General features: G+C 37.7%; 1 protein-coding gene across 3 annotated transcripts; it reads right to left on the minus strand.

Annotated features, from left to right (window-relative positions):
* Window positions 1-51: 51 nt before the first annotated feature.
* Window positions 52-27,966, minus strand: zgc:165507 (uncharacterized protein LOC561188 homolog). 3 transcript variants are annotated; one of them, XM_057856064.1, is made up of 5 exons: window positions 27,811-27,966; window positions 16,543-16,783; window positions 8,431-8,574; window positions 6,699-7,487; window positions 52-1,442 (listed from the first exon to the last, which is right to left on the minus strand). In XM_057856064.1, exons 2-5 carry the CDS (start codon window positions 16,757-16,759, stop codon window positions 1,177-1,179), a joined length of 1,416 nt encoding a protein of 471 aa, XP_057712047.1. In that variant the 5' UTR covers window positions 16,760-16,783; window positions 27,811-27,966; the 3' UTR covers window positions 52-1,176. The 3 variants fall into 3 exon arrangements, with proteins under 3 accessions (XP_057712047.1, XP_057712048.1, XP_057712049.1); XM_057856065.1 differs by lacking the exon at window positions 27,811-27,966 and adding an exon at window positions 16,840-16,950; XM_057856066.1 differs by lacking the exon at window positions 27,811-27,966 and adding an exon at window positions 16,924-16,942.
* Between the last annotated feature and the right edge of the window lie 14 nt (window positions 27,967-27,980).

Consider the following 27,980-nt stretch of genomic DNA (forward strand, 5'->3'; position numbering starts at 1 on the left):
AAAAAAAAAAAACAATGCCACATGGCAAAATCCATTTTGCCACATGGCAAAAAAAATTCACATGTCAAAAATAATGCCACATGGCAAAATCTATTTTGCCACATGGCAAAAAAAATTCACATGTCAAAAATAATGCCACATGGCAAAATCCATTTTTCCACATGACAAATAAAAGCCACATGGCAAAAAAATGCCACATAGCAAAACCAATTTTGCCACATGGCAAATACCACTTTTGGTTCTCGTTGTCTCTCAAAATTAGTTTGCATAGTGAATTTCATAGATTGAGTGAGAAAACATTCAAAGTCATACAAACCACAGTGATGGTGGATTTGGCTAAGGTATAAAAAATACAGTTGAAAACTGAAAAAAATGTCAAAAATTTAACACTATATATTTAAATATATATATATTTTTTAAATATAGGAAGTAACTTGACATAAAAGCTTAATTTTATTATTAATTTTGGGTGGGGGGTACGACATTAATACATGGACATTTTGGTCAACATTAGCGTGATTCCTTCAATTATATTTAAGGCAAAAAAAGACTAAATAAATATTATCTGCTGATGATTTTGGTCATTATTGCCTTAATATTAAGGCTGGTATAGTAGAGTACATTCAGTTTTGCTTTTTTGGAATAATTACAGCTTGTACAGTGAAAGCAGTAATGCCCGAGGGGTCTCTGGAGGGCACCAGAGGGGGACGTGGAGGCTGCCAATGAGGAGCTGGCATTTCTTTTTCCTGCTCGGCGACATTTTAAAATGACGCCGTTGACACGGACAACTAGTTGGAGCCGTTTGAAAGCTGAAGCCGTCGTCCACGCCTTTCTGCGTGAGCGACTTCGAGACAAAATCAAGGACAGGCGGACTTTGCAACACTGTTTAACACCTTTGAGGGGAAAAAAGTGCAACACAAAAGTTAGTTTACATCGGAAGACGTGTTAATAGCTACACTGGCATGTTCGGTTTGGGGAGATATTTGTGGAAAGCTTTTTTTTTAATTCATATTTACAGTTAATTCAATGTGAGTCAAGTATCTTACACTTTTGTTCTGCACGTTTGTTGCTTTGGCAGTTTTGAAGAGTTGCAGAGGACCCTGAATGGAGCCAGGTGGAACACCGCGAGGCACTCTCTCGGCTTGAAGCTCAGTTTGTTAGAAGACAAAAAAACTCTTACATATTGGTTTCTCGTTGCATGGGCTCCTGGGCTTTCTCTTCGTCCGGTTGTTTCGCATCACCGGCCTCGGGTGCAGCCCGTTTTTGCACCGCGTCTGGGTCCTCTGAACCGGCGGGCTTATACTGCTCTAGTTTACGCTCACGGTCTAGAAGTCTGTAATTGATGAAGTTACCGATGAATAGCCACAAGGCAGCCAAGATTACTACGGCGCCGCAGCAGAAATACATGATCTTGTAATTCCCGCTCACGTCGACCAGTTTTCCTGAAAAAAACAACAACAAAATGCGTAAGTGTTTGAATAAAACAGTAAACCTGATAGATTCACGAGTCCATTGTGAGAAGATACCCATGCTCAAGTTGTATGTTGGAATGAGGGATGGGCGTATTGGTGCTTTTGAAAGCTAAGCAATTATTTCCAACTTCATTCCAAGGTCATATATCAGAAAACTGACACCTGGAGGAGTTACAGTAAAGTGAATGATGTGGTTTTGTTTCCCATAGCTCAGCCTGTCAATATACTTGATGATATAATCAAGGGCTGATTGATTGCTATGACCATCTCTCATTAGTGTTTATATGAAACACTAACAAGACAAACAATCTACCATAATTTTCGGACGATAACCCACACCTGGCTATAAGCCGCCACCCACCAAATTTGACACAAAAACAGCATTTGTTCATAAATAAGTTGCACTGTACCATAAGACGCAGCTGTCCTCACTGTGTTATGGCATATTTACACAAAAATATATTAACCGGTAAAACTTTATTTGACAGCGGCATCATACAACTGTCCTAAGACCAAATAAACCACCATGAAGCTTTCAACCAATTGGCTGCGAAGCTTCATTGCTTCAAGAAGCTTCATCTTGTCATCACTGCTCCCTTGGGGGAGACAGTCAATCTCTGCTGCCACCTTCTGTCAACAGTGTTGTAATGCAACATGCATTGCAGCACTACAGATGTAAATTGCAATCAAATTCATGTTTTGTGCTAATTATTTCTTCAGTTACTGTTTCAGTTGTTTCATTAATTGCTACTTATGATATTTGGTAACATTTGAAAGCAGCGTCATAAGACTGTCATAAGACCATCATAATTATGAAATGACACTGCCGTAAGCATTATTGAATGCTTATGACATGTCAATTTGTGCAATCCGGCAAATTATCTCGCTTTTTGAATACATGTAAACCATCCGAGCTGGACGTCAGTGACATAATTTGCCAGATGAAACTTCATGACATCTGTCTTAAGAATTCATAATGCCAATGATAGTGTCATGTCATTATTATGACGGTCTTATTGCAATGTTATGATGCCGCTGTCAAATAAATTGTAACCAAATACCATAACTACACATTCATGAAACAATTGGAAAGGCTACTGAAGAAATAATTAGCACAGAACATGAATTTGATTGTTATTTACATCTGTAGCACTGCAGTGCATGCTAGGAGGCATGTTGGACGACAACAGTGTTTACAGCAGGTGGCAGCAGAAGCTGAACGTCTCCTGTCTCTCAAAATTTGCCGGATGACACTTAATGACATCTGTCATAAGAACTCATAATGCCCATGATAGTGTCATGTCATAATTATGATGGTCTTATGGCAGTATTACGATGCCGCTGTCAAATAAAGTGTTATCAAATACCATAACTACCAATTCATGAAACAATTGGACCAGCAACTGAAGAAATAATTAGCACAGAACATGAATTTGATTGTTATTTACATCTGTAGCACTGCAGTGCATGCTAGGACGGATGTTTGATGACAACAGTGTTTACAGCAGGTGGCAGCCAAGGTTGACTGTCTCCTGTCTCTCATAATTTACCGGATGACACTTACTGACATCTGTTATAAGCATTCATAATGCCCATGATAATGTCATGTCACAATTATGATGGTTTTATGGGAGTCTAATGATGCCTCTGTCAAATAAAGTTACCAAATACCATAACTACCAATTCATGAAACAATTGGAACAGCAACTGAAGAAATAATTAGCACAGAACATGAATTTTGATTGTTATTTAACATGAATTTTGATTGTTATTTAAATCTGTAGCGCTGCAATGCATGCTAGGAGGCATGTTGGATGACAACAGTGTTTGCAGCAGAGGTTGACTGTCTCCTGTCTCTCATAATTTGCCGGATGACACTGAATGACATTTGTTATAAGCATTCATAATGCCCATGATGGTGTCATGTCATAATTATGACGGTTTTATGGTAGTCTAATGATGCCTCTGTCAAATAAAGTTTCAAAATACCATAACTTCCAATTCATGAAACAATTGGAACAGCAACTGAAGAAATATTAAGCACAGAACATGAATTTTATATTGTTATTTACATCTGTAGCGCTGTAATGCATGCTAGGAGGCATGTTGGATGACAACAGTGTTTACAGTAGGGGGCAGCAGAAGTTGAACGTCTCCTGTCTCTCATAATTTGCCGGATGACACTTAATGACATCTGTTATAAGCATTCATAATGCCCATGATAATGTCATGTCATAAATATGACGGTCTTATGGTAGTCTAATGACGGCTCTGTCAAATAAAGTGTGTCCTATTAAACTAAATGAATCAACAAATTAACTGGACTATAAGCCGCAGGATTCGAAATGAGGGGAAAACAATCCTTGCTTCTAATCTGAAAATTACGGAACTTTATGATATTGTCAAGGGCTGACTGATTGCTATGACCATCTCTCATTAGCGTTATTATGAAACTAGGGCTGTCAAACGATTAAAATTTTTAATCAAGTTAATTACAGCTTAAAAATTAATTAATCGTAATAATCACAATTCAAACCCTCTATAAAATATGCCATATTTTTCTGTAAATTATTGTTGGAATGGAAAGATAAGACACAAGACGGATATATACATTCAACATACGGTACATAAGTACTGTATTTGTTTATATATTAACATTCAGTTAAAGCGATCTATGGATAGAATGACTTGTAGTTCTTAAAAGATAAATGTTAACACAAGTGATAGAAATTTTATATTAAAATCCCTCTTAATGTTTTCGTTTTAATGAAATTTGTAAAATTTTCAATCAAAAATAAACTAGTAGCTCGCCATTGTTGATGTCAATAATTACGCCATGCTCGTTCATAGTGCCGAAACCCACAGTCGCACCCAAGCGCCAGCAGAGGGCGACAAAACGCCCAAAAACACAAATAACAAGTGCACATTACACTGTTTTGTCATTTTCATCTGTTTGAGCGGGGCATGTGAGTTAATTGCGTCAAATATTTTAACGTGATTAAAAAATTAATTAACGCCCGTTAACGCGATAATTTCGACAGCCATATATGAAACACTAAAAAGACTAAATATAATCTACCGTATGTTTCGGACTATAAGTCCCACCTGAGTATAAGTCGCACCAGCTATAAATGCCCAATGAAGAGGAAAAAAAACATATATAAGTCGCACCGGAGTATAAGTCGCATTTTGGGGGGAAATTTACCTGATAAAATCCAGCACATAGAACAGATATGTCATCTTGAAAGGCAATTTAAAATAAAAAATACAATATAGAACAACATGCTGAATAAGTGTACAGTATGATAATGTTACATGATGCATGAACAACAAAATGCGAACGTGGCCGGTATGTTAACGTAACATCGCTATTAAGAGTTATTCAGATAACTATAGCATAAAGAACGTGCTAATAAGTCGGGTTGTTGTTTTTTTGTTGTTGTTTTTTTGCTCCCGATCCGATCCAGATCATTCCCGACAATACTTCCTGATCATATACATTTTGGCAATGCATTAAGAAAAAAATGAATAAAACTCGGACCGATATATACATTCAACATACAGTACATAAGTACTGTATTTTTTTTATTATGACAATAAATCCTCAAGATGGCATTTAAATTATTACTATTCTTTCTGTGAGAGGGATCTACGGATAGAAAGACTTGTAATTCTTAAAGGATAAATGTGACTTTGTATATTATGACTAAATATTACCATGTAGTGTATTTGTTGAGCTTTCAGTAAATGATACTGTAGCCATTTAACTGTTCTGCCCAAATGCATGATGGGAAATGCAACCATGACTGTGCGTAGTGGCACCAATTGATATATCTTCTCTGCGTTGGGAAATAACATAGGGTGTTAAGAAAAAATCAACTACTACCTTTCTTCCCAAAATTGCTTCCCACGATAATTCTAATTGTTGAGAGAGGGTTTGTAAGGCTTTAGTCAATTAAAAAAAGGCTCCAAAGGCTGCCAAAATTCTCTCTACTCATTTGACGCTGTGTTTAAGCTCTATATATAGGTAAAACGGCGCTATTATAGATTGAACGCGACAATGCGTGAGTGGGTCGTGCAGCGCATGCGTTAATTGCGTTTAATATTTTAACGTGATTAATTTTTTAAAAATTAATTACCGCCGTTAACGCGTTAAATACAATTACAAAACTATTTAATTTAAAAAATATATATATTAGGGCTGTCAAAATTATCGCGTTAACGGGCGGTAATTAATTTTTTTAATGAATCACGTTAAAATATTTGACGCAATTAATGCACATGCCCCGCTCAGACAGATTTAAATGACAGTACAGTGAAAGGCCCACTTCTTAATTTTGTTTTATGGAGCTTTGCCGCCCTCTGATGGTGCTTGGGTGCGACTGATTTTATAGGCTTCAGCACCCAAGAGCATTGTGTAAGTAATTATTGACATCATCAATGGCGGGCTACTAGTTTATTTTTTTGATTGAAAATTTTACAAATTTTATTAAAACAGAAACATTAAGAGGGGTTTTAGTATAAAATTTCTATAACTTATACTAACATTTATCTTTAAAGAACTACAAGTCTTTCTATTCATGGATCGCTTTAACAGAATGTTAATAATGTTAATGCCATCTTGTTGATTTATTGTTATAATAAACAAATACAGTCCTTATGTACCATATGTTGAATGTATATATCCATCTTGTGTCTTCTCTTTCCATTCCAACAATAATTTACAGAAAAATATGGCATATTTTATAGATGGTTTGAATTGCGATTAATTGCGATTAATTAATTTTTAAGCTGTAATTAACTTGATTCATCATTTGACAGCTCTAATATATATATATATATATATATATATATATTAAAAAGGCATGTCCGATATTTTTTTTGCCGATTCCGATACTTTTAAAATGACGTGATCGGACCCGATGCCGATCGATCGGGACATCTTTAAGTTTATCAAACCATCAGTGTCAATCTTAAATACCAAAATAACATGTGAAATGATATAATAATGTGTTAATAATTTCACACATAAGTCGCTCCTGAGTATAAATCGCACCCCCAGCCAAACTATGAAAAAAACTGACTTATAGTCCGAAAAATACGGTAGACAGAAAAGTTGATGGCATCATATTGACAACATTGATTGTTATGTCCTTTCAACAACAACTTATTAAGTATAAAAAGCATCATTGCTGTCATGGTAGATGAAACCAAACATGGAAGTACCTGCTATCGGTGGTCCGAGGAGAACCGGGCAGCACTCCACAATCGTGGTGAGTCCGACTGCACTGGAGAACCTCTGAGCCCCGACCAGGTCCATGAGACTCTCAAACAACACTGAGCTGACCATGCCGAAGGCAAATCCGAAAAAGACGGCGTAGACCACCAAGCCGGTGTAGGTGCTAGCCAACGGGCAGAGGATGTGACAAACGCCGTTATAGAGCACGGCGAAGCTAAAGAAATACTGAATCTTGGGTCGAATCCAACGCGTGTTGGCTAGAAGGCCCATTGAGGGTCTGGCAAACATGTCCACAAAAGCCAGTATGGAGAGGAGGAACGCGGCGGAGTACTCATCCACGCCCATGTCTTTGGCGTAAGCGGCCAGGAAAACAATCGGCGCGAAAAAGCCCAGAAACATGATGACGTTTCCGGATAGGTAGATGAGAAAGCCGCGGTGTTTGAAGAGCGTCAAGTCCAGGTACTTGTTGACCAATTGCCACGCGGTGCGCTTTTCCTTGGCGCTTACCACTTCCTCCTTTTTCAGCTTGGACGGCGGCGGTCCGAGAGGCCGCATGAGCGAGCCGGCCACGCAGCAGTTGAGCAGCAGGCCGCCCAGGATCAGGAAGCTTCCTCTCCAGCCAAACTGGTTGAAAAGGTACTGGTTGAGCGGCGCCAACGAGCTGAGGAAAACCGGGCTCCCGGCCATGGCTAGCCCATTGGCGATCGGACGCTTCTTGTAGAAGTATTTGCCAATCATGGTAAGAGCTGGTTGCAGGTTGAATGCCAATCCAAGTCCTTTGTGGAAACAATACAAATGTTATTAGCTCATCCAGATTTTTCAAAACAAGTCTACAGGTATTAGCGGGTAAAAAATGAAAATATGGTAATATCAACTTGTTTATTGTTAAAGCAACATACATATGGAGGTAAATTTGAATGAATGAATGAATGAATTTATTGTCATTGTCATCATCATCAGAATCAGTTACAGAGTGTGGGATAGTTTGGCCAGAAAGGAGAAACATTGACACAGACTATGGAATAATTTGCCCGAAAAAGACGATGACAAAGGAAGACGGGAAAAAAGCAAATGCTTATCGATACCCAAATTTGTGTCTTTATTCAATCCAAAAAAAGTTGTGTCAATCAAAATATATATTTTCAATCGAAGAAACAGTCACTACAATAAAAAAAAATTGTGTATGAATGCAAAAATAAATTTGAAACTCAAAAAAATGTATTTGAAAACTATTTTTCTTTGAAATTTTGTTTTTTGGGATTAAAGTCAAGTTTTGTTTTGATTGAAGTCATGTAAATTTGCGTTTGGACCACATTTTGGCTAGGACATTTGTGTCTTTATTATTCAATCAAAAAATAAGTTGCTTCGAAAAATATAATATATATTTTCAAAAGAAAAATCACTTCAATCCAAAATTTAAAAAATTCAATCGTAGAAAAAAAGGTTTGAATGTGAAAAAATATTTGAGACTCAGAAATTCACATTTGAACACTTCATTTTTCATTGAAACTGTTTTCTTTGATTGAAGCAACTTTTTATTTGATTGAAGCAACTTTTTTTTTTTTTTTTTGATTGAATAATAAATACACAAATCTACCTCCATACATACTCACATTAACCTAACAGGTCAACTCTCTTCCTTCTACTTCATTTCCGCATGCTATTTAAAGGCAGAAGCTAATTAAGGCAACTTCCTTAAGTGGATTGCGCTGGACTTACCACCGATAACGCCGATGCAGAGGTAAAGCTGCACCACGCTGTTACAAAATGAAGCCAGGGTCATGCCGACAGCGCAGAGGCAGCCACCCATCATGACGATGGGCCTGCAGCCGTAGGTGTTCACCAGTATACTGCTGATGGGACCTGTGGCCAAGACATATCAGTATAAGCGGAAAAAAGTTCCCCTCATTTGCATGTGCAGCAGTGATCAGAATTCACAGGAGGCTCTGAAATGAGGAAACCCATCCGAGTCTGCATATTGGAAAAAAGCTTATCACCCCCTGTCCAGACACACTGCGGACAGAAATTTCATAAACCACCTGGAAAGCCAAACAGGGGGTGACCTGACTAAAATGTGTGTAATAGTTTATGCGCGCCACAATTTAACAGGAGGTAACTTTATAAACTGTGAATGATTGTATTTCAGTGTCATTGAATCAAAATTAGAATGCCATGTTGTAGAAGCATAAGCGGATTTTAAGGGGGGGGGGGGGGTGCAGGGGGTCCAGGCCCCCCTTGGTGGCCGAAAAATGTCATTGCATGTAATAGACGTTCCTATATACAGTATATATTAAAGTTGTAAAGCAAAAAAACTTCAACAAAAATGAACAAAAAGAACAAAAAAACATTTTTAGAATGGGTTGAAATTATTTTTCAAGCACCTTAGACAGCCATTTGCTTTGCATATAATTTAAAAAATGTATATTTTAAAAAAAAAAAAATTCTATGATTTTTTTTTTTTTTTTGATTGAAGCAACTTTTTGGGGGATTGAATGATTTAGACACAAATTTCTTAATCATAATATGGCCAAACACAAAAAGGATTGCTTCAATCAAATAAATCTTTTTCAATGAAAATTTAAGTGTTCAAATGCAAATTTTTCAATCTCAAATATTTTTCCGCATTCAAAACCTTTTTTTTATGATTTTTTTGGATTGATTTTTATTTTTGAAAATCTATGTTTTTTTGTTTTTTTTTAAGCAACTTATTTTTTGATTGAATAATAAAGAGAACTAGCACTGCGCGCAGGACTCAACGGGCCCAAGGGGGAGCGTATCGATTTCTCCAGTTTCTTTTCGGCGAACTTATCGATTTCTCCAATTTATTTTTGGTGATCTTTTTTTGGATGAATACATTTGGCTTATTCTTCAACGTAATGTCAAAAAAACAAGGGCCCTTTTCATTTGCCATGAAAAAAGAATAATACAAGGAAATAAGACATAACAACCACCCAATAATAATAATAATAATAATAATAATAATAATTAAATTAGCCATTTTCATTTGCCATGAAGAAGCCCTAAACCTAAGCCCTAACCCTAAACACCAAAAAAAGCCCAACTTTGGTACCCCGCACAGGTCAGGCCCGTAAATGAAAACTCACCATTTTGATATGTGCAAATTTTGTTGAGTTTTTATGGATGTTCAGAACTTCAAATTGGCCATTTTCATTTGCCCTGAAGAAGCCCTAACCCTAAACTCTAACCCGAAACCCTAAATAAGCCTGACTTTAGTACTTCGCCCAGGTCAGGTCCATGAATGAAAACTCACCATTTTGATAACTTAAGCTCTCATATGTCTCATGAAGAGTCTCACCAATTTTGAGGAGGATCCAACTAACTGCCTCGGCGCAATGGTCTCAAACGTGCACCCTGGTTTTCAACAAAAATGGCATGTTTTTAAACATTCAATCCAAAATACCCGATTTCCTGTTGGGTTTGGAATATGAGTGCAAGAGACTTTTTGAAGCATTTTTGCACAAGGTATCGACTCCCCAAATTTCATCGCTCTACGTTGAAAAAACCTAAATGGAGAGGCCTTTTTTCAAAAATTCCAGGGGACGCCACTGAGCCATTTTTTGACATTTTTTCACAACGTTGCCAAATTATTGAAATTTTTGAGAAGACGCATGTGTGTGCAAATTTTAGTGAGTTTTTGAGCATGTTAAGACCTCCAAATTGGCGATTTTCATTTGCGCTGAAAAAAAGAATAATCCTTTGCAGAACAATAGGGCCTTCGCACCTGTTGGTGCTCGGGCCCTAAGAATGTACTAGCCAAAATGTGGCCCAAACACAAATCAACATTACTTCAATCAAAAAGTTGCTTCAATCAAAAAAAAATTAAAAAAAAATTTTTTAATTAAAATTAATCAAAGAAAAAAAGGCTTTCACGTGTATTTTTTAGTTATAGTTTTTTTAGTTTAAAACTTATTTTTGCATTCAAACATTTCTTTTTTTGATTGAAGAGACTTTTTTGGGTTGAAAATATATATTTTGATTGAAGCAACTTTTTTTTTTTTTTTAATTGAAGCAACTTTTTTTTGATTGAATAATAAAGACACAAATCTACCTCCATATTGCTCCGCCCAGGAGATACAATTTTTGAATGGTGTAACTACATTGGAACGACACCGGCGGGCGTACCAAATTCAATGGATGACGATCTTGGCGAAAAGTATTGCCTAAGCAGCCTGATTTAGAATTCCCCTCAAGAATGATGGGAAACAAAAAACGCTCGTTGTCAACTTATTATTTTAAATATTCTTGTTAATGTTAATTTTATTGCTGACAATGTGTTTTGGGGTATTCAACATGTTGTGCCCCCCCTGCCCCAAAAGTCAAACTCCGCCTATGTGTAGAAGTACTATTTTTAACTCCCATAATTTTCGGACGCACCTGACTAAAAGCTGCGACCCACGAAATTTGGGACGAAAATGGCACTTTCTCATAAATAAGCCGAACTTGACCATAAGCCGCAGCTGTCCTCACTGTATTATGGGATATTCACACCAAAAGATATTAACCAGTAACACTATATTTGACAGTGGCATTTTAAAGCTATCACAAATGATCAAATGAACCACCATCATTGCTTCAAGAAGCTTCATGTGGCCATCACTGCTCCCTTGGGGGAGACAGTCAACCTCTGCTGCCACCTGCTGTCAACACTGTTGTCGTCCAACATGCCTCCTAACATGTATTGCAGCGCTACAGATTTAAATAACAATCAAAATTCATGTTCTGTGCTAATTAAAGCCTCAGTTATTGTTCCAGTTGTTTCATTAGTTGCTAGTTAAGGTGTTTGGTAACACTTTATTTGACAGTGGCATCACAAGACCATCATACAGTGGTATGAAAAACTATCTGAACCTTTTGGAAACTAACATTTCTGCATAAAATCACCATCAAATGTGATCTGCTCTTTGTCAAAATCACACAGATGAAAAAACACTGTCTGCTTTACCTAAAACCACCCAAACGTATATAGGTTTTCATATTCTAATGAGAATGCAAACAATGACAGAATGGGGAAAAATAAGTAAGTGAAGCCTCTGCCTAAGGAGACTTAAAGAGCAATTGAAACCAATTCTTACAAAACAATTTCAGTCAGGTGTGTGCCCAATCACTGATGAGTGGTTTAAAGCTGCCCTAGCCACTATAAAACGCACACCTGGTCAGACTTGTCTTGATGAGAAGCATTTTCTGATGTGTATCATGGCTCGGTCAAAAGAGCCGTCTGAAGACCTACAATCAAGGATTGCTGATTTGCATAAAGCTGGGAAAGGATACAAAACCATCTCTAAAAGTCAGGTTGTTCATCAATTGACAGTCAGAGAAGTCGTCTACAAATGGACATAGTTTGGCACTGTTGCTTCACTCCCAAGGAGTGGCCGTCCACCAAAGATGACTCCAAGAGTTCAGAGCAGAATACTCAGAGAGGTGAAAAAGAACCCTAGCGTGTCTGCTAAAGACTTACAAAAATCACTGACACAGTCCAATATCTATGTGCACAAACCAACTATATGTAAAACTATGGCTAAGAAAGGTGTTCATTGGAGGACTCCACAGTGGAAGCAACTGCTGTCTTAAAAAAAAAAAAAAAAAAAATGTTCGTTTAATGTTTGCAAAAAGGCACTTGGACACTCCACAGAAGTTATGGCAAAAATATTTTGTGGACTGATGAAACCAAATTTGAATTATTTGGGAGTATCACACAACATCATGTTTGGGCGGGGGGGAATGGAACAGCTCACCAACATCAACACTTAACCCCCACCGTGAAGCATAGTGGAGGGAGCATCATGATTTGGGGTGGTTTGCTACCTCAGGGCCTGGACAACTTGCAATCAAATAATGGAAGAATGATTTCAAAAGTTTAACAGGATCTTTTTCAGGAAAACCTGAGGCCGTCCGTCAGACAGTTGAAGCTAAAAAGAGGATGGATGCTTCAACAAGACAATGATCCAAAACACAGAAGTAAATCAACTTCAGAATGCTTTCAGAAGAACAAAATAGGCGTTCTGGAGTGGCCAAATCAAAGTCCGGAGTTGGACCCCGGTGAGATTCTGTGACATGACCTAAAAGACAGCGATTCATGCGAGACAGCCCAGGAATCTGACTGAAGTACAGCAGTTTTGTGGAGAAGAATGGGCCAAGATTAGTCCAAATCGATTTGCCAGATTGCTCTGCAGCTACAGGAAGCATCTGATTGAAGTTATTGCTCCCAATGAGGGGGACCACAAAATATTAAATGGGATGGTTCACTTACTTATTTTTCCCCCTTCTGTCATTGTCTGCACACCATTCTCATTAAAATAGGCAGACGCTTTTTCCTCTGTGTGATTTTGACAAAGATCAGATCACATTTGATGCTGATTTTATGTCGAAATGTGAGGAATTACAAAAAGTTCACTTTTTCATACCACATATTTTTCCCCCTTCTGTCATTGTTTGCATACTATCCTCATTAAAATAAGCAGACAGTTTTTTCATCTGTGTGATTTTGACAAAGATCAGCTAACATTTGAAGCTGATTTTAAGCAGAAATGTGAGAGATTACATAAGGTTCAGATACTTTTTCATACCACATATTTTTCCCCCTTCTGTCATTGTTTGCATACTATCCTCATGAAAATAAGCAGACACTTTTTTCATCTGTGTGATTTTGACAAAGATCAGATCACATTTAATGCTGATTTTATGCAGAAATGTGAGGAATTACAAAAGGTTCAGATACTTTTTCATATCACCGTCATTATGACATGACAGTTTGTGCCATCCGGCAAATTATCTCACTTTTAAATGGGATGTAACGATTCGAGCTGGACATAAATAAGCAGACACTTTTTCCTCTGTGTGATTTTGACAAAGATCAGATCACATTTGATGCTAATTTTATGCAGAAATGTGAGAAATTACAAAAGGTTCAGATACTTTTTCATACCACATATTTTTCCCCCTTCTGTCATTGTTTGCATACTACTCTCATTAAAATAAGCAGACACTTTTTTCATCTGTGTGATTTTGACAAAGATCAGATCACATTTGATGCTTATTTTATGCAGAAATGTGAGGAATTACAAAAGGTTCAGATACTTTTTCATACCACCGTCATTATGACATGACACTTTGTGTCATCCGGCAAATTATCTCACTTTTGAATGGGATGTAACGATCCGAGCTGGACATAAATGGAGTTAGTGCCATAATTCATCATGTCATTCATGCCCATGTCATGTCATAATTATGACGGTCTTATGGCAGTCTTATGACGCCGCTGTCAAAGAAAGTTCCCTATTAACCCAAATAAATCAACAAATAAGCTGCAGGATTCAAAATGAGGGGAAAAAAGTAGGAGTTTATAGACTGAAAATTACGGTATTTGCTTCAATTCAATGGACATTGTGCTGCTCGCTCTTGTAATCTCACATTGGCCACAAGAGGCGGTATAAACCACACTATTACAAATCCTATCCTAAATCTCACCACTTTGGCCCAAATATTTGGTTCAATGTTGCCTCACCCAAGGGCAACTCTCACTGTCTCTGTCACTCTCTCTCTGGATTAACTCGGTTGATCCCATGCAAGCGTGCAGTCTGCAGCTTGAACACGTCACTAGTGAGCAATGCTTACCTCAGAAAATTCCCACATGCAATACTAGGGAGGTATTGCATGCTGAAATGTGCCCTACCCTTTTTTTTTTCTTACTCTTTTACTACTTTCCCAAACTACCATGCTGAAACTATCAGGCTTAGGTTTATTACCTGAGTGCGCAGTCATTTATAACAACATTGATAAGAAAAGGATTGCTTTGACTAAGATATAAACAAGTTTTGTTGTGTTTTTAATCACAATCTACAATCTTATTGTTGGTATTGTACGGCAAGTCCATGTCTATCACTGCAATTTGTGCAAGCTACTTGGTACTCATTTCAGAGACAGAAGTAGGGCTGCATCTATCGATTAATCAGAATTTTTTTTTAGGAGATGTAAAGCAAAGGCTTGCTAAGATTGCACTTTCAAAAGAGAATTAAATGCAAATACAAAATACCATAATTTTTGCACAATAAGGCGCACCTGACTATAAGCCGCCACCCACCAAATTTGGCATATGAAATGGCATTTGTTCACAGATAAGCCCCACTGGACTATAAGCCACCGCTGTCCTAACTGTATTATGGGATATTTACACAGATATTAACCGGTAACACTTTATTTGACAGCGGCATCATAAGAATGTTATAAAACCAAATGAACCACCATGATTCATTGCTTCAAGAAGGTTCATTTAGCCATCATTGCTCCCTTGAAGGAGGCAGTCAACCTCTGCTGCCACCTGCTGTCAACACTGTCGTCATCCAACATGCCTCCTAGCATGCACTGCAGTGCTACAGATGTAAATAACAATCAAAATTCATATTCTGTGCTAATCATTTCTTCAGTTACTGTTCCAGGTGTTTCATTAATTGCTAATTATGGTATTTGGTAACATTTTTTTTGACAGTGGTGACATAAGACTGTAATTAGACGTATTCGTAATCATGACATGACACTGTCAAGTGCATTAATTAATGCTTATAACAGATGTCATTTAGTGTTATCCAGCAAATTATCTCACTTTTGAATGGATACACAAGATCCAAGCCGGACATAAATGGAGTTAGTGACATAATTTGCAGCATTCAGTGATGCCAATGATAGCGTCATGTCATAATTATGATGGTTTTATGACAGTCTTATGACGCCGCCTTCAAATAAAGTGTTACCTATTAACCCAAATAAATCAATAAATAAGCCGCACTGTACTATAAGTTTGAAGGATTCAAAATTAAGGAAAAAAGTAGCGGCTTGTAGTCCGAAAATTACTGTAAAATTCCCGAGTATTTCTTCAAACTGTGCAAAAATGCACTTTAATTTAAAAATAAAATACATGATCTTGGCCTCAAACGGTATAAAAAAAATAAAGTACTAAGTAAAACAAAAAGAAGAATTGGCTAACTTGCATAGCAAAAGTTCGCTAGCTTAAATGCTATAAAATGCTAACTTTTTTTTTTTTTCGGAACAATGCTCTTAACAAATCACTCAAAACATATTCCAGCAAAAAAAAACTGCTAAATATACCTATAGTTTATAGGTAAATTACGAATGCATAAAAGAAACCATTTGCTCAAAGAAAAGAACTAACCTTATATTGGTCTTAACAGGGACCAACTGGATTCAGCCATGTTAAATTTGAGTTCACTGTTGCCACTAGAGGGCAGTGTATCCCCCCAAATCAATAAAACGAATTGCAAACACTTTCAAAACAAACCATTACATGAATCCTCGAAGCAGCAATATTTGATTCTAAACTTTTTTTTCAAATTATTCGAGTTAATTGATTCATCGTTGCTTTAATGGTATTGGCTTTGCGTTGCAACTCATACATCTCGTTAGTGTCATAAAACAATGACCTCCATTTTAAAACAGTTTTACGTGACTGAGCAAACCGTAATCCATTTAGAATTCAATTCACTGATGTACCACTCTACAATTCCTTCTGTTCTTCTGATTTTGGTCAAAATATGCTTAGGGTCGGTCTTGCTCTGTTCACTTTCTCTATTTCTAACTTTGGCTGAAGGCCTGGAGCATTGTGTGAGGCACCAGCACAGCTGCCATCTGGCCACATACTAATCCTCCTGTCACTCTATCTACTGTGGTTATCAACTTATCACCATCTGTACTGATCAACAACAAGGGCCCTGAAAGACGATTCCCCCCATTGTGGATTAGCATCAGCTTCACATGTCGAGTAATAGCGTCAATGAGTGTAGCCGTCCATTTCTGACTGACCTGCGGCGTACATGACGGCGAGCATGATGGAGGAAATCCATGCAATTTCACTGTACGAGGCACCGAAGATGATCTGGATGTCCTTGAAGAAGACTGTGATCGCTTTGGGGAAGGCGTACGAGAAGCCGATGGAGATGAACGACGCCACCACCACGGCCCAGCCCCAACCGCCGTCCGGCGGGGGCACGGCTGGTGGGCCGGTGACTGGGGGTGGCATCACTGGACAGACACTGGCTCTTCACTGCAATGAGAACAAAGAAACTTGTGGAATCAACCATTGACGAAAATTCATTTTACATCACAGTATTCAAAGGACACAAATAGCTAGCTGCGACTAAGACTTTTATTGCCCTCCAGGAAACTGCCAGCCCGGTCACATACCAGCAGTTCCACATCCTGGTGGAAAGCATGTGCAAACACTGACCCACACTTTTTACAGCTCTCTTATTCACTCCTACCTGCGATTCAAGGTTGAGCCCCACCCACCATTCACCTTGAGCCCGCCCCACGAGCCCTGAGGGACGTCAATGGAAACCGGGCGGAGGCTCGGCATTCACACGTGTGCGCAGAGAACAGGATCGCAAGCTAGTGACAAAAGCTAGCAAACAAAAACAACAATTGACAGCCCCGCGTGCCATTGCGGTGAAGCACAATGAGCCGGCGTATATTTACTCCCCCCACAGCTGAACACAAAGTTCTGTAACAGCAATTTGACTAAAACGACACCGGTGTCAACCGGAATCAGATATGTTGCAGCACAAGCTAATAAGCCATAGACGGGAATCAAGTTAGCATGGTTGTCAAACTTGATCTTCAACATCCAATCATTAGAAAAGTGCGACTATTATGAGGGTGAAAATCTGAAAAAAAAATCAGAAATTTGATCTCGAAAGGAAGTTAACATTAAACAACGTTGGACTATGAAAAACAGGAACTAAAGCTTTGCATGGGTATCTTTGAGCTTATGTGTGAGAATACGGAGGAGGAGTGTTAGCAATTCCAGTTGCCAAAATTACTGTATAGCGTAGTCTACACATGGCATTTGAACCAGGACGCCGAGACTTTTCAGACAAATGACTTCTACCAGAGTATAAGAAGTACTCACAGTCTCACATTAATCTAGCATGAACCCTTTAAAAGATGGTAAGCACAATCGCCTCCCGATATTTAAGGAGCTTAAACTGATAGATTTTGCCTACGAACACATTTAGAGGCACAAATTTGGATTTTGGTTCCTGATCACACATATCCCTTAAGCACATAAGCGAACAAGGGCAGGCAATGTCAGAGTCTCCTCAGTAACAAAGTCAACACTCACATTGTGCAGTCGTCCGCTACTGACCACAAAGTCAAACCACTCGTAATCTACAAGACGGAACACAAAGATTTTGCAGAATTTATGTAAATGAATAGACCACTCTTCTGTGTTAGCTCTTGAAGGAGATAGACAGTGCCTACGGAAAAACATACTGTTTGCATTTTTCTAACACACTTAAAATAATCCAATCAGAAAATAGTATTGTTTCTTGTATTTACTGTTTGACTGTTTGTATTACTCTAACACACCCAATATAAAATAAATAGCACTTATACCATAGTTTAAGGAAAACAAGCAGAATATAGGGCATATGAAATAAAAGCCTTCTTATCACGGAAACCCAGTGAGTGTGTCATGCAACTGACACACCAACTCTCGCCATCAGTTCTCTCGGACAGTCCAGAACAAATGGCGGGACGCTCCGTCTCAACACAAGGAACACCGGAGAACTCCTGATATCCAACTGATAACACGACTGACAAGACTCCAAAAGGCCCTTTGACGCTGAGGTGGGAAAATCCACAATCCTCGTTGCCCGGACAACAGTAACTCTCGAATCCTGTCCAATCCACAGACAATAATCGTAAACACACCCTTCTTCCTGCCACAGCCCGCCCCGCAAGAGCCTTCAAAAGACTGAATGTTTCACTAAGTGTTGTTATTTTTCTTGGGAACTTTTTGCGACTTCTGATATAGTGACCCTGGAACGAGTTTGCCTCCTCGCCTTAGTCTGTGTCTGTTTTGCCTTTCTGTTGATCGCTGTCGACCCGAATAAATCAACTTGTTCTTGGTGAGCCTCCTTTAAACCTTTCAAAATGGAGTCATTACAAAGAGTTAAAACTAGGGTTGTTCTGATCATGTTTTTTCGCTCCCGATCCGATCCCGATCATTTTAGTATCTGCCGATCCCGATATTTCCCGATCTGATTGCTTTTATTTTTGCTCCTGATTCAGTTCCAATCATTCCCGATAATTTTTCCCGATCATATACATTTTGGCGATGCATTAAGAAAAAAAATGAATAAAACTCGGACAAATATATACATTCAACATACAGTACATAAGTACTGTATTTGTTTATTATGACAATAAATCCTCAAGATGGCATTTACATTATTAACATTCTTTCTGTGAGAGGGATCCACGGATAGAAAGACTTGTAATTCTTAAAGGATAAATGTGACTTTGTATATTGTGACTAAATATTGCCATCTAGTGTATTTGTTGAGCTTTCAGTAAATGATACTGTAGCCATTTAACTGTTCTGCCCAAATGCATGATGGGAAGTACAACCATGACTGTGCGTAGTGGCACCGAATTGATATATCTTCTCTAAGTTGGGGAATAACATAGGGTGTTAAGAAAAAGATCAACTATTACCTTGCTTCCCCACATTGCTTCCCATGATATTTCTAATTGTTGAGAGAGGGATTGTAAGGCTTTAGCCAATTAAAAAAAAGGCTTCAGAGACTGCCAAAATTCACTCTACTCATTTTACGCTGCCTTTTAGCTCTATTAATAGGCAAAACGGCGGCATTATAGATTGAACGCGACAATGCGTGAGTAGGTCGTGCAGCGCATGCGTTAATTGCGTTAACGTGATTAATTTTTTAAAAATTCATTACCGCCGTTAACGCGATAGATTTGATAGCCCTACTCAAAGCCAAAACTAAAGACTCTGGATGAGTGTAAGACATTTTGTCTGTAACGTTAAATACAAATAGAAAACGATTAAAAATATATATATATATTTAAAAAAAGGCATGTCCGATATTTTTTTGCCGATTCCGATAGTTTGAAAATGACGTGATCGGACCCGATCGATCATCTTTAGTTAAAACTAAGGTGAACACGTGGAGTTTGGCCTTCTGGCCCGGTTGCCGGATCCAGGGTTCGGCTGGCGCGATTCCGGCGGTCTAGCTGGAAGGTCAGATTCCTTCACTCTGCAGTAATAGACCAACTACTAAGCCTGTTGAAATATGCAATAATTAATCGCACGGTAAATAAAACTGAGGGTGGTAATTTTCCCGACTGCGTGCGTGTTTATTGAAAATGAGACTCCAGTTCCTTTCACAGATGTTTATTGGTCATCAACACAATGTATAATTAAAGTTTAGACATACAAAGTAAGGAAACACATCTACTGTATATTCAACATTTTAAACCTTACTATTGCTACATTAAGGCTAATGGAAAACAGAACGTACTAACCACTTTAGCCAGCTATAAAACTGTTAGCGACTTAGCGAGTGTACTTCCGGCGAACAACTGAAAAGCATGTAATGTTGAACATAAAATTAAAAATTTCTGGAAATCTCGCATACTTCACATTCTACACGAAGAATAAACTTAAAATGACAGGCATTATGAAAAATCTGATTCGCAATGAATAATTTGGCTTCAAATTTGCCAACATCAGGGGTTAATTTGTGCCGGATTATAAATTGTAATCTTTTATTTTTTTGCTTGTTTTACAAGTTAGACCTGTTGAGAAACTAATTGCTGACTGTGTACTGTAAGTCCCACCTGTGGTTATTTGGGCAATTGCTCGTGCTGTGCAGAGAATAGCCTAAATAATTGTAAATTGTTGTCAGAACATATACCATGGGTATTAACTGAAATTGAGGCTTGTAAATCCCACAGAATGGCAAGTGGACATTTGCGTAATGTTTTCAGTAGGCCTGTCGCCTTTACAAATTTTAGCGATATGCGCTATTATTGCACCCCCCGCCCCCATTTTTTTAAAAACAAATTTACAATAACACAGTGAGAATACAGTACGCGATATTTACTCTTAAATTCAAAAATACTTTTTAAGAGATCACAACTAAAAACAATAGACCATGCCTCTTAATTAAAAGACAACAATATTAATACCGTACAGAAACAGAATAAATAAAATGTGTTTTCCAGGAAAAAATAACTCCCCAAACTTTTCCTGTGAGGGCCACATAACTTTTTCCTTCTCTGGCGAGGGGCTGGGTCAGTTTGTAACACAAAAAGTGTGACGATTGCAGGAGTGCCTAAATGTAAAAATGTATTGTTTTTCAGAAAGCCACAATCAAATACCCCCTTTCTGAATTCTTCACGGAACATAAGTAAATAAAATAAAAATAATAATATAATATATAGGGCTGTCAAAATTATCGCATTAACAGGCGGTAATTATTTTTTTAAATTAATCACGTTAAAATATTTGACGCATTTAACGCACATGCCCCGCTCAAACAGATTAAAATGACAGCACAATGTCATGTCCATTTGTTACTTGCGTTTTTTGGAGTTTTGTCGCCCTCTGCTGGCACTTGCGTGCGACTGATTTTTATGGGATTTTATGACATCAACAATGGCGAGCTTCTGGTTTATTTTTTGTTTGAAAATTTTACAAATTTTATTAAAACAAAAAAATAAAGAGGGGTTTTAATACAAAATTTCTATAACTTGTACGAAAATTTATCTTTTAAGAACTACAAGTCTTTCTATCCGTGGATCCCTTTAACAGAATGTTAATAATGTTAATGCCATCTTGATTTATTGTTATAATAAATACAGTCCTTATGTACAATATGTTGAATGTATATATCCGTCTTGTGTCCTATCTTTTCATTCCAACAATAATTTACAGAAAAATATGGTATATTCTATAGATGTTTCAATACCGATTAATTACGATTAATTAATTTTTAAGCTGTGATCAACTAGATTAAAAATTTTCTTCACAGAAAAAAGCCAGGAAATAAATAACACTATTAAAAAAAAAAAAAAAAAATGTTCATGGGGCCGGACCAAATGTGGAGGCCTCATAGCTTCTGCTATGGTGTTCCATAGGGATGCAACGATACAGTTAAGTCACGGTTCGATACGGGGGACTCGAATGTCGTTCCGATTCAATACATTTAATGCTCTGAAAAAAACAACAATTGTATTTTTTATTATTTTTTTGTTTTTATTTTTTTATTGCCATTATATAAGCATGCATTTTAGTGCATAATATTTATGTGCTTACTTCTTACTGATCTGAAGAAATTTTGGATAAAAGTGCTGAGAACAATCTTTACTGTTTGTAAAGTGAAGTGCTGAGAACAATCTTTACTGTTTGTAAAGTGAGGCGGGGCACACTGTTGATTGCTACAGCTCTCTTAGCAGCTAGGTTTACTACATGAGCAAGAAATCCTATTTGTGGTCCGAATCCATCTGTGTCACGTACTGAATTAACAATATTTGAAGCATTATCTATAGTCACTGGTATGGATTGATTTGGCCTGCTTAACTTCCATTCATTCATGGCGGTTTATAATTAATCGATGTAGTATATGGACTACGTGTCCCATAATCACTCTGGGCTCATGTAGCCATTGGCATGGGACGTAGCACATCTAGTTGGCTATTTCATGATATCTAGTGTGTGCGCGCATTAAAAAAGTTAGCAAACGCCACAGAAGTCACGTTTGCTCATTACTGCACAACGCCAGCATATGACAATCGACTTTCATAAACAGGACCAGTTTGAAGCACAGCGCTCTTAATTTGCCACTCAATGTTCATCATGTCCATTCAGCTGTCCGTTGTCAATGCGAGGTTGTTGGTAGCAGGCAAGTCCGTAACAATGTTTTGGTGGACTTTCTTTTAAATATCTGGTGTTGTGCCGAAAAATAGCCACCCCGCGTGAAATGTCACCCCTGACGGGAGCGCCCACACGTCAACAACACCGGCACGCCGGAGATGGTCCGCAGTCAATCCGGAGCACTGACGCGAACAATAGGATAGGTTGAACAATAGGATATAAAGGGAAGGATTGGCTCTGGCGCCATTTTTTGACGGACCTAGAACGAAGATGCATTTGAGGTGATAAATCGCAGCGGAAAAATTACCGCCTTCATTTTTATTTATTGTGCGACAAATGGAATTATTGCATATTGCGACAGGCTTAGATTTCAGCACCATTTTCTACGTATGTTCCGGGACCTGTGCCAGTCTCGTCATCCCTGTGCTGTCTTATGTACTTTACGTTCTGGCAACTTATGATTTACAAATTACCGTAAGCACTGGTCTAACATGCACACTTCGCAGGACAAGATGACAGTCATTTTGGATCAAATCGACACTTTTGATGGGCTCTAATTGGCCGAGAACAAAAATTTATCACCTATTTTATATTCTGCACTTAGCTAGCTAGCTTTCAAATAGCACATCATGCATTGTTATTCATTTAAATTTTCAATATAGTTTTTGTTTTATTTAAGAATGACAGTTTATTGCAGTGAACGGGTGATTTATGAGAATGAATTGTCAGTACATTAGTGGTTGAATTGGCTAAATAAATGCAATTATATTGCATATTGACAATAATTTATGAGACGATATATCGCCTCCTAAAATTTGTGATCGCGACAAACCTACAAACTACTCGTGACTCACTGTGACTCAATAAAATGAATCATAACAGCCTCTTGAATACTAAATCACACAGAAGCCAATCTTGGGCACCAATCCAAAACAGTGCACCAGTGTTTGTCTACCTTACAAGGACATCTTTGAAGAACCGGCAGAAAGTTTAGCCTGCTGCTGCATTTTTCCTTCAAATCGTGTTGGTTAACTTTTTCACTCCAGTCTACGTAACACAGTTCGTGGGTGTTTGGCACTTCATTTACCTGACGCAATTGCGAGCAACCCAACTTTCTGGAGTAACTCGATAACCTTGAATTATGTATGTCCTTGGTTCCTCACGTGAGATACTGAACGGTTATTAAGGTTGAAATAAGGTGTATAGCTAAACAAGCGCCATGGCGACTAAATCCTAACAAAAGACACGACTTATAAAAATATTTATATACTCTTTGTGAACGGAACATATAAATGGCATCCAAACAAACAGGTGTTGTAAACCCTGTCAGAGTCTACAAAAGGAAACTCGACCTCTGACAGTGCACGCCGGTCATCATGACACTCATCAACCCTCGCATGGTGATGAAAGTTATGGCATGCTGTCTTGAAGGTAATCTCAAAGTTGCCTTGGCCCTGCGGTAGAAATAACTGACTACTAAACCTATTAGCAACTGGAGGAACTTGTATCAACATGACAGCTTAGCTTGGAAATGCAGTCGGACATAAGAAACCAAATAGGATTACTGTCCACTGTTAAAATCCCTGTGCTGAGCCTCAAACAGTATAAAAATTTAATAAATGAGGATCCAAGTACAACAAAAGAACAATTGGCTAACTTACATAGAAAAAGTCCGGTAGCTTATATGCTATAAAATGCTTTTTTTTCTCTTCTTTTTTTTTTAAACTGCTCTTAACAAATGGTTCAAACTCATATTCCCACAAAGATCTGCAATACCTGTAAACTAAATTACGAATGCATCTCCGAAAAAAACAGCTCAAACAAAAACTTAGCTTACATTGGTCTTAACAGGGAGCAGCTGGATTCAGCCATGTAAATAACTTATGTCATATCCACTGCTGCCATTAGAGGCCAGTGTATCCACCAAAATCAATGACACTAAATGCAAACACTTTCAAAACAAACCATTTCAACACCATGTTTCATGTTATGTGCTAATTATTTCTTCAGTTACTGTTGTAGTTGTTTCATTAATTGCTAGTTATGGTATTTAGTAATACGTTATTTGACAGTGGCTTCACAAGACTGTCAAAAGACACTATCATGGGCATTACTGAACGCTTACGCAGATATCATTAATTGTCATCCGGCAAATTATGTCACTAACTTCTACATCCATTCAAGTGAGATAATATGCCGGATGACATTAAATGGCATCTGTTATAAGCATTCATTCATGCTTATGACAGTGTCTTCTCATTATTATGATTGTCATGACAGTCTTATGGCACCACTGTCAAATAACGTGTTACTAAATACCATAACTAGCAATTAATGAAACAACTGGAACAGTAACTGAAGAAATTATTAGCATAGAACATGAAAAAAATTAATGAGAATCCAAGTACTAAAAAAAAGAACATTTGGCTAACTTACATAGCAAAAGTCTGCTAGCTTAAATGCTATAAAATGCTATTAAAAAAAACAAAACAAACAATTAACAATGCACTTGACAAATCGTTCAAACACATTCCCACAAAAAAACGGCTAAATATACCTATAAACTAAATTACGAATGCATTTAAAAAAAAAAACATTAGCTCAAACAAAAACTTAGCTTATGTTGGTCTTAACAGGGAGCAGCTGGATTCAGCCATGTTGAATGAGTTACGTAGCGCTTCAACGATTAATCGATTAATTCAACTATTCGATGAGAAAAAGGATTCGATTTAAATTTTGCTGGTTGGAATATTTGTTGAGTTAAAGTGGCGTTGTAATGGTTTGTTTTGAAAGTGTTTGCATTTAGTTTTACTGATTTGGGTGGATACGCTGCCTGTTTCATTTCACGAGGCTGAATCCAGCTGCTCTGTGTTAAGACCAACATAAGCTAAGTTTTTGTTTGAGCCGTTTTTTAATGCATTCGTAGTTTATAGGTATATTTGGCAGTTATTTATTATTATTGTGCAAATACGTGTCTGGACCATTTGTTAAGAGCACTGTAAAAAAAAAAGAAAAAAACATTAGCATATTATAGCATTTAAGCTAGCGGACTTTAGTCAATTGTTCTTTTGTTGTATATAAATCCTCACTTATTTATCTTTTATACTGTTTAAGACTCAGCTCAGGTATTTTAATTCTTTATGTTCCTTATCCGATGACTCGATTATTCGAACTAAGTACTTCATCAATTAATCGACTACTAAAATAATCGATAGCTGCAGCCATAGAGTAATGTCATATTCACTGTTGCCACTACAGGGCAGTCTATCCACCCAAATCAATGACACTAAATGCAAACACTTTCAAAACAAACCATACAACACGACTTTAACGGAACAAATACTCGAAAATTTAATCAAAATTCCAACAATTCAACAAAAATTCGACAAAATTTAATCCGAATCGTTTTTCTAATGGAATTACTCCAGTTAATCGATTAATCGTAACAGCACTACACACAACCCTGTTCATAAAGCTCGAAACAAAGTGACTGGACTGATTTGGATAGATGAAATCAGATGAAAACCAAAGTTCTTCTAAGACAGTAGCTAATGAGCAGTGATGTTTGTACGTAGCTGATTTGTGTTCACAACAAACTTTCCGCAGGGGACACGGAAAGGGGTCCTAACACGATAGCCTGGAGATAAACTCTGCTGACAGTCAGCTGCCTCATCAGGGAGTCAACACATAAACACAATTTACAGTAAATAACAGCGATCACGTGGCTGGAGTCTTGCGTGATCAAGGGCGTAGGTTTGCATAGGGACGGTAGTGACAAAACACTACCAACTTTTCAGGAATCTCAAATTGTCCCCACCAACTTTTAAGCAACCTTATTTGCGTTATATAATGACTTCAGTTATATAGGTCATTTAGATTGTCTTCCCATATGTTATAATTGCTGTAATTGACCCCACCATTATTAAGTTAATTATTTTCATTATGTTCAAACTTACATGTACCGCTTTCCACTTCCTGAATGTGCCGGTCCATTTAAAAAAAAATTTTTTTTTTTTACTCCTGAACACATATTTGATTGGCTGATGACTTGACCCCCCCAGCACACACACATTAGATATTATAAATATTAGGGATATAAGATGTTTGTTTTTTTTTCATCCAGCAGCAGCCACTGTAAGAAATGTAACAATACGTCAGTGTTGTGGAAGTGGGGAACACACCACTAATTTTGCTACTGAAAGTCCGACCTGCATCAGAGTTAGTATAAAACTGTGAACTTGCTAACCTGCTAAACTTGAGTAGGAAGCGGCTTAGAGAGAAGTGTCCTCCTGTATGTATTTTTTACTGTTAACGTTAAATTAACTGTGAGAAATGTAGTGAACCGAGGTTTACCCCCTTATCCCCAATTTGACTTTTTATGTTATATGTGGTCTTAACAGGAGCTTTCATTTTATTGTTAAGTTTGGATGTGCTTGTGGACAAAAGCTGAAGTGTTTTACCTGAAAGTCGGCTCCATTTTCATTTATTTTTGTTATTCCTTGTCAAAGAAGTTTTTTCAGCTATAATTTCTTTATTTAGGCAATGTTGAGGAGTCTTAAGAAATTTTTTAATTTTTTTTTTTTTTAAGTTCCTGGAGAGCTAAAAGATGATTAACAAGCTTATATTTATTGTGTATGTTAATATAATTCAAGTGATGTTCAAATAATTAAATTTAAATTTGCTCATTAAATCTGGACATTTTTTCTGGAAGTTTTCAAAATATTTCTTTAGTAGTTTTTGAAAACAAATGTTTGGATTGAACGGTGTAGGCTGAACCAATACACATAAAAGTTAGTATGCAGATTTATTTTGAATTGATCATTATGAATGTCCCGTCCCCAGCAAAAAGTGTACATGGAGGTTATGCCATATTGTCCCTACCAATATTGAGACCAAACCTACGCCCTTGTGATTGTTACATTTAAGAGAGGAATCCAGACAGAAATGACAAAAATGCATCCTCATATCAAAGCAAAGTGTCAAAGTGTTTTTTTCGGGAGAAAAAAAAAATCATCATATACCAATAAAAACAGTCAATAGTAAGCTTTACGTTGACACCACAGACAAATCTGACGTCAAAAAGATTAGTGACGTCACCATGCGATGCTGCTAGCGACTCAACCGAGGCCGAGTGGATGCAAACTCCCTTAATAGCAACATTTAATCAAGTAACCCCATAAAATGATGCGCACAGTTGGAATTTCCGACACGAGTAACACGTGAACGCCCCATCCCGTGTTCCATGATTTCCATCACACACGTACAGAGCGACACGACACTCGATCCTTCACTGTTTTGGATTCATTCCTCATCCGTGCCGACACATGTGGCCTACCGGCGAACAAAAAAACGCGAAATCCCGATTAGAACATCGCGATCCAATTTACCTTGACGTGAGAAGAAAGACTCGCTTGTGCGTGTCCGCAGACCGGACGAGGGGCCGCAGGCTCGGTGACCTTGGAGGAGAACGATGCCGCCGACAGTGCGTGCTTCTGTATATGCGTGTGTGTGGAGTGTTTGAATTTCCTGAGTGGCGTGACGTCGTGGGCTGATGGCG

Source organism: Corythoichthys intestinalis, chromosome 13 (genome assembly GCF_030265065.1).
Source record: "Corythoichthys intestinalis isolate RoL2023-P3 chromosome 13, ASM3026506v1, whole genome shotgun sequence".
In the NCBI taxonomy this organism is placed as follows: Eukaryota; Metazoa; Chordata; class Actinopteri; order Syngnathiformes; family Syngnathidae; genus Corythoichthys; species Corythoichthys intestinalis.

Bases quoted from the DNA above. Each gene is read 5' to 3' on its own strand.
- zgc:165507 (XM_057856064.1), bottom strand. From the start codon at position 16,759: ATGCCACCCCCAGTCACCGGCCCACCAGCCGTGCCCCCGCCGGACGGC. The intron at 8,575-16,542 runs GTCAGTCAGAAA...TCTTGGCCACAG, and splicing joins CGCCGTCATGTACGCCGCAG to GTCCCATCAGCAGTATACTG. The intron at 7,488-8,430 runs GTAAGTCCAGCG...GTTTCCACAAAG, and splicing joins CTGCATCGGCGTTATCGGTG to GACTTGGATTGGCATTCAAC.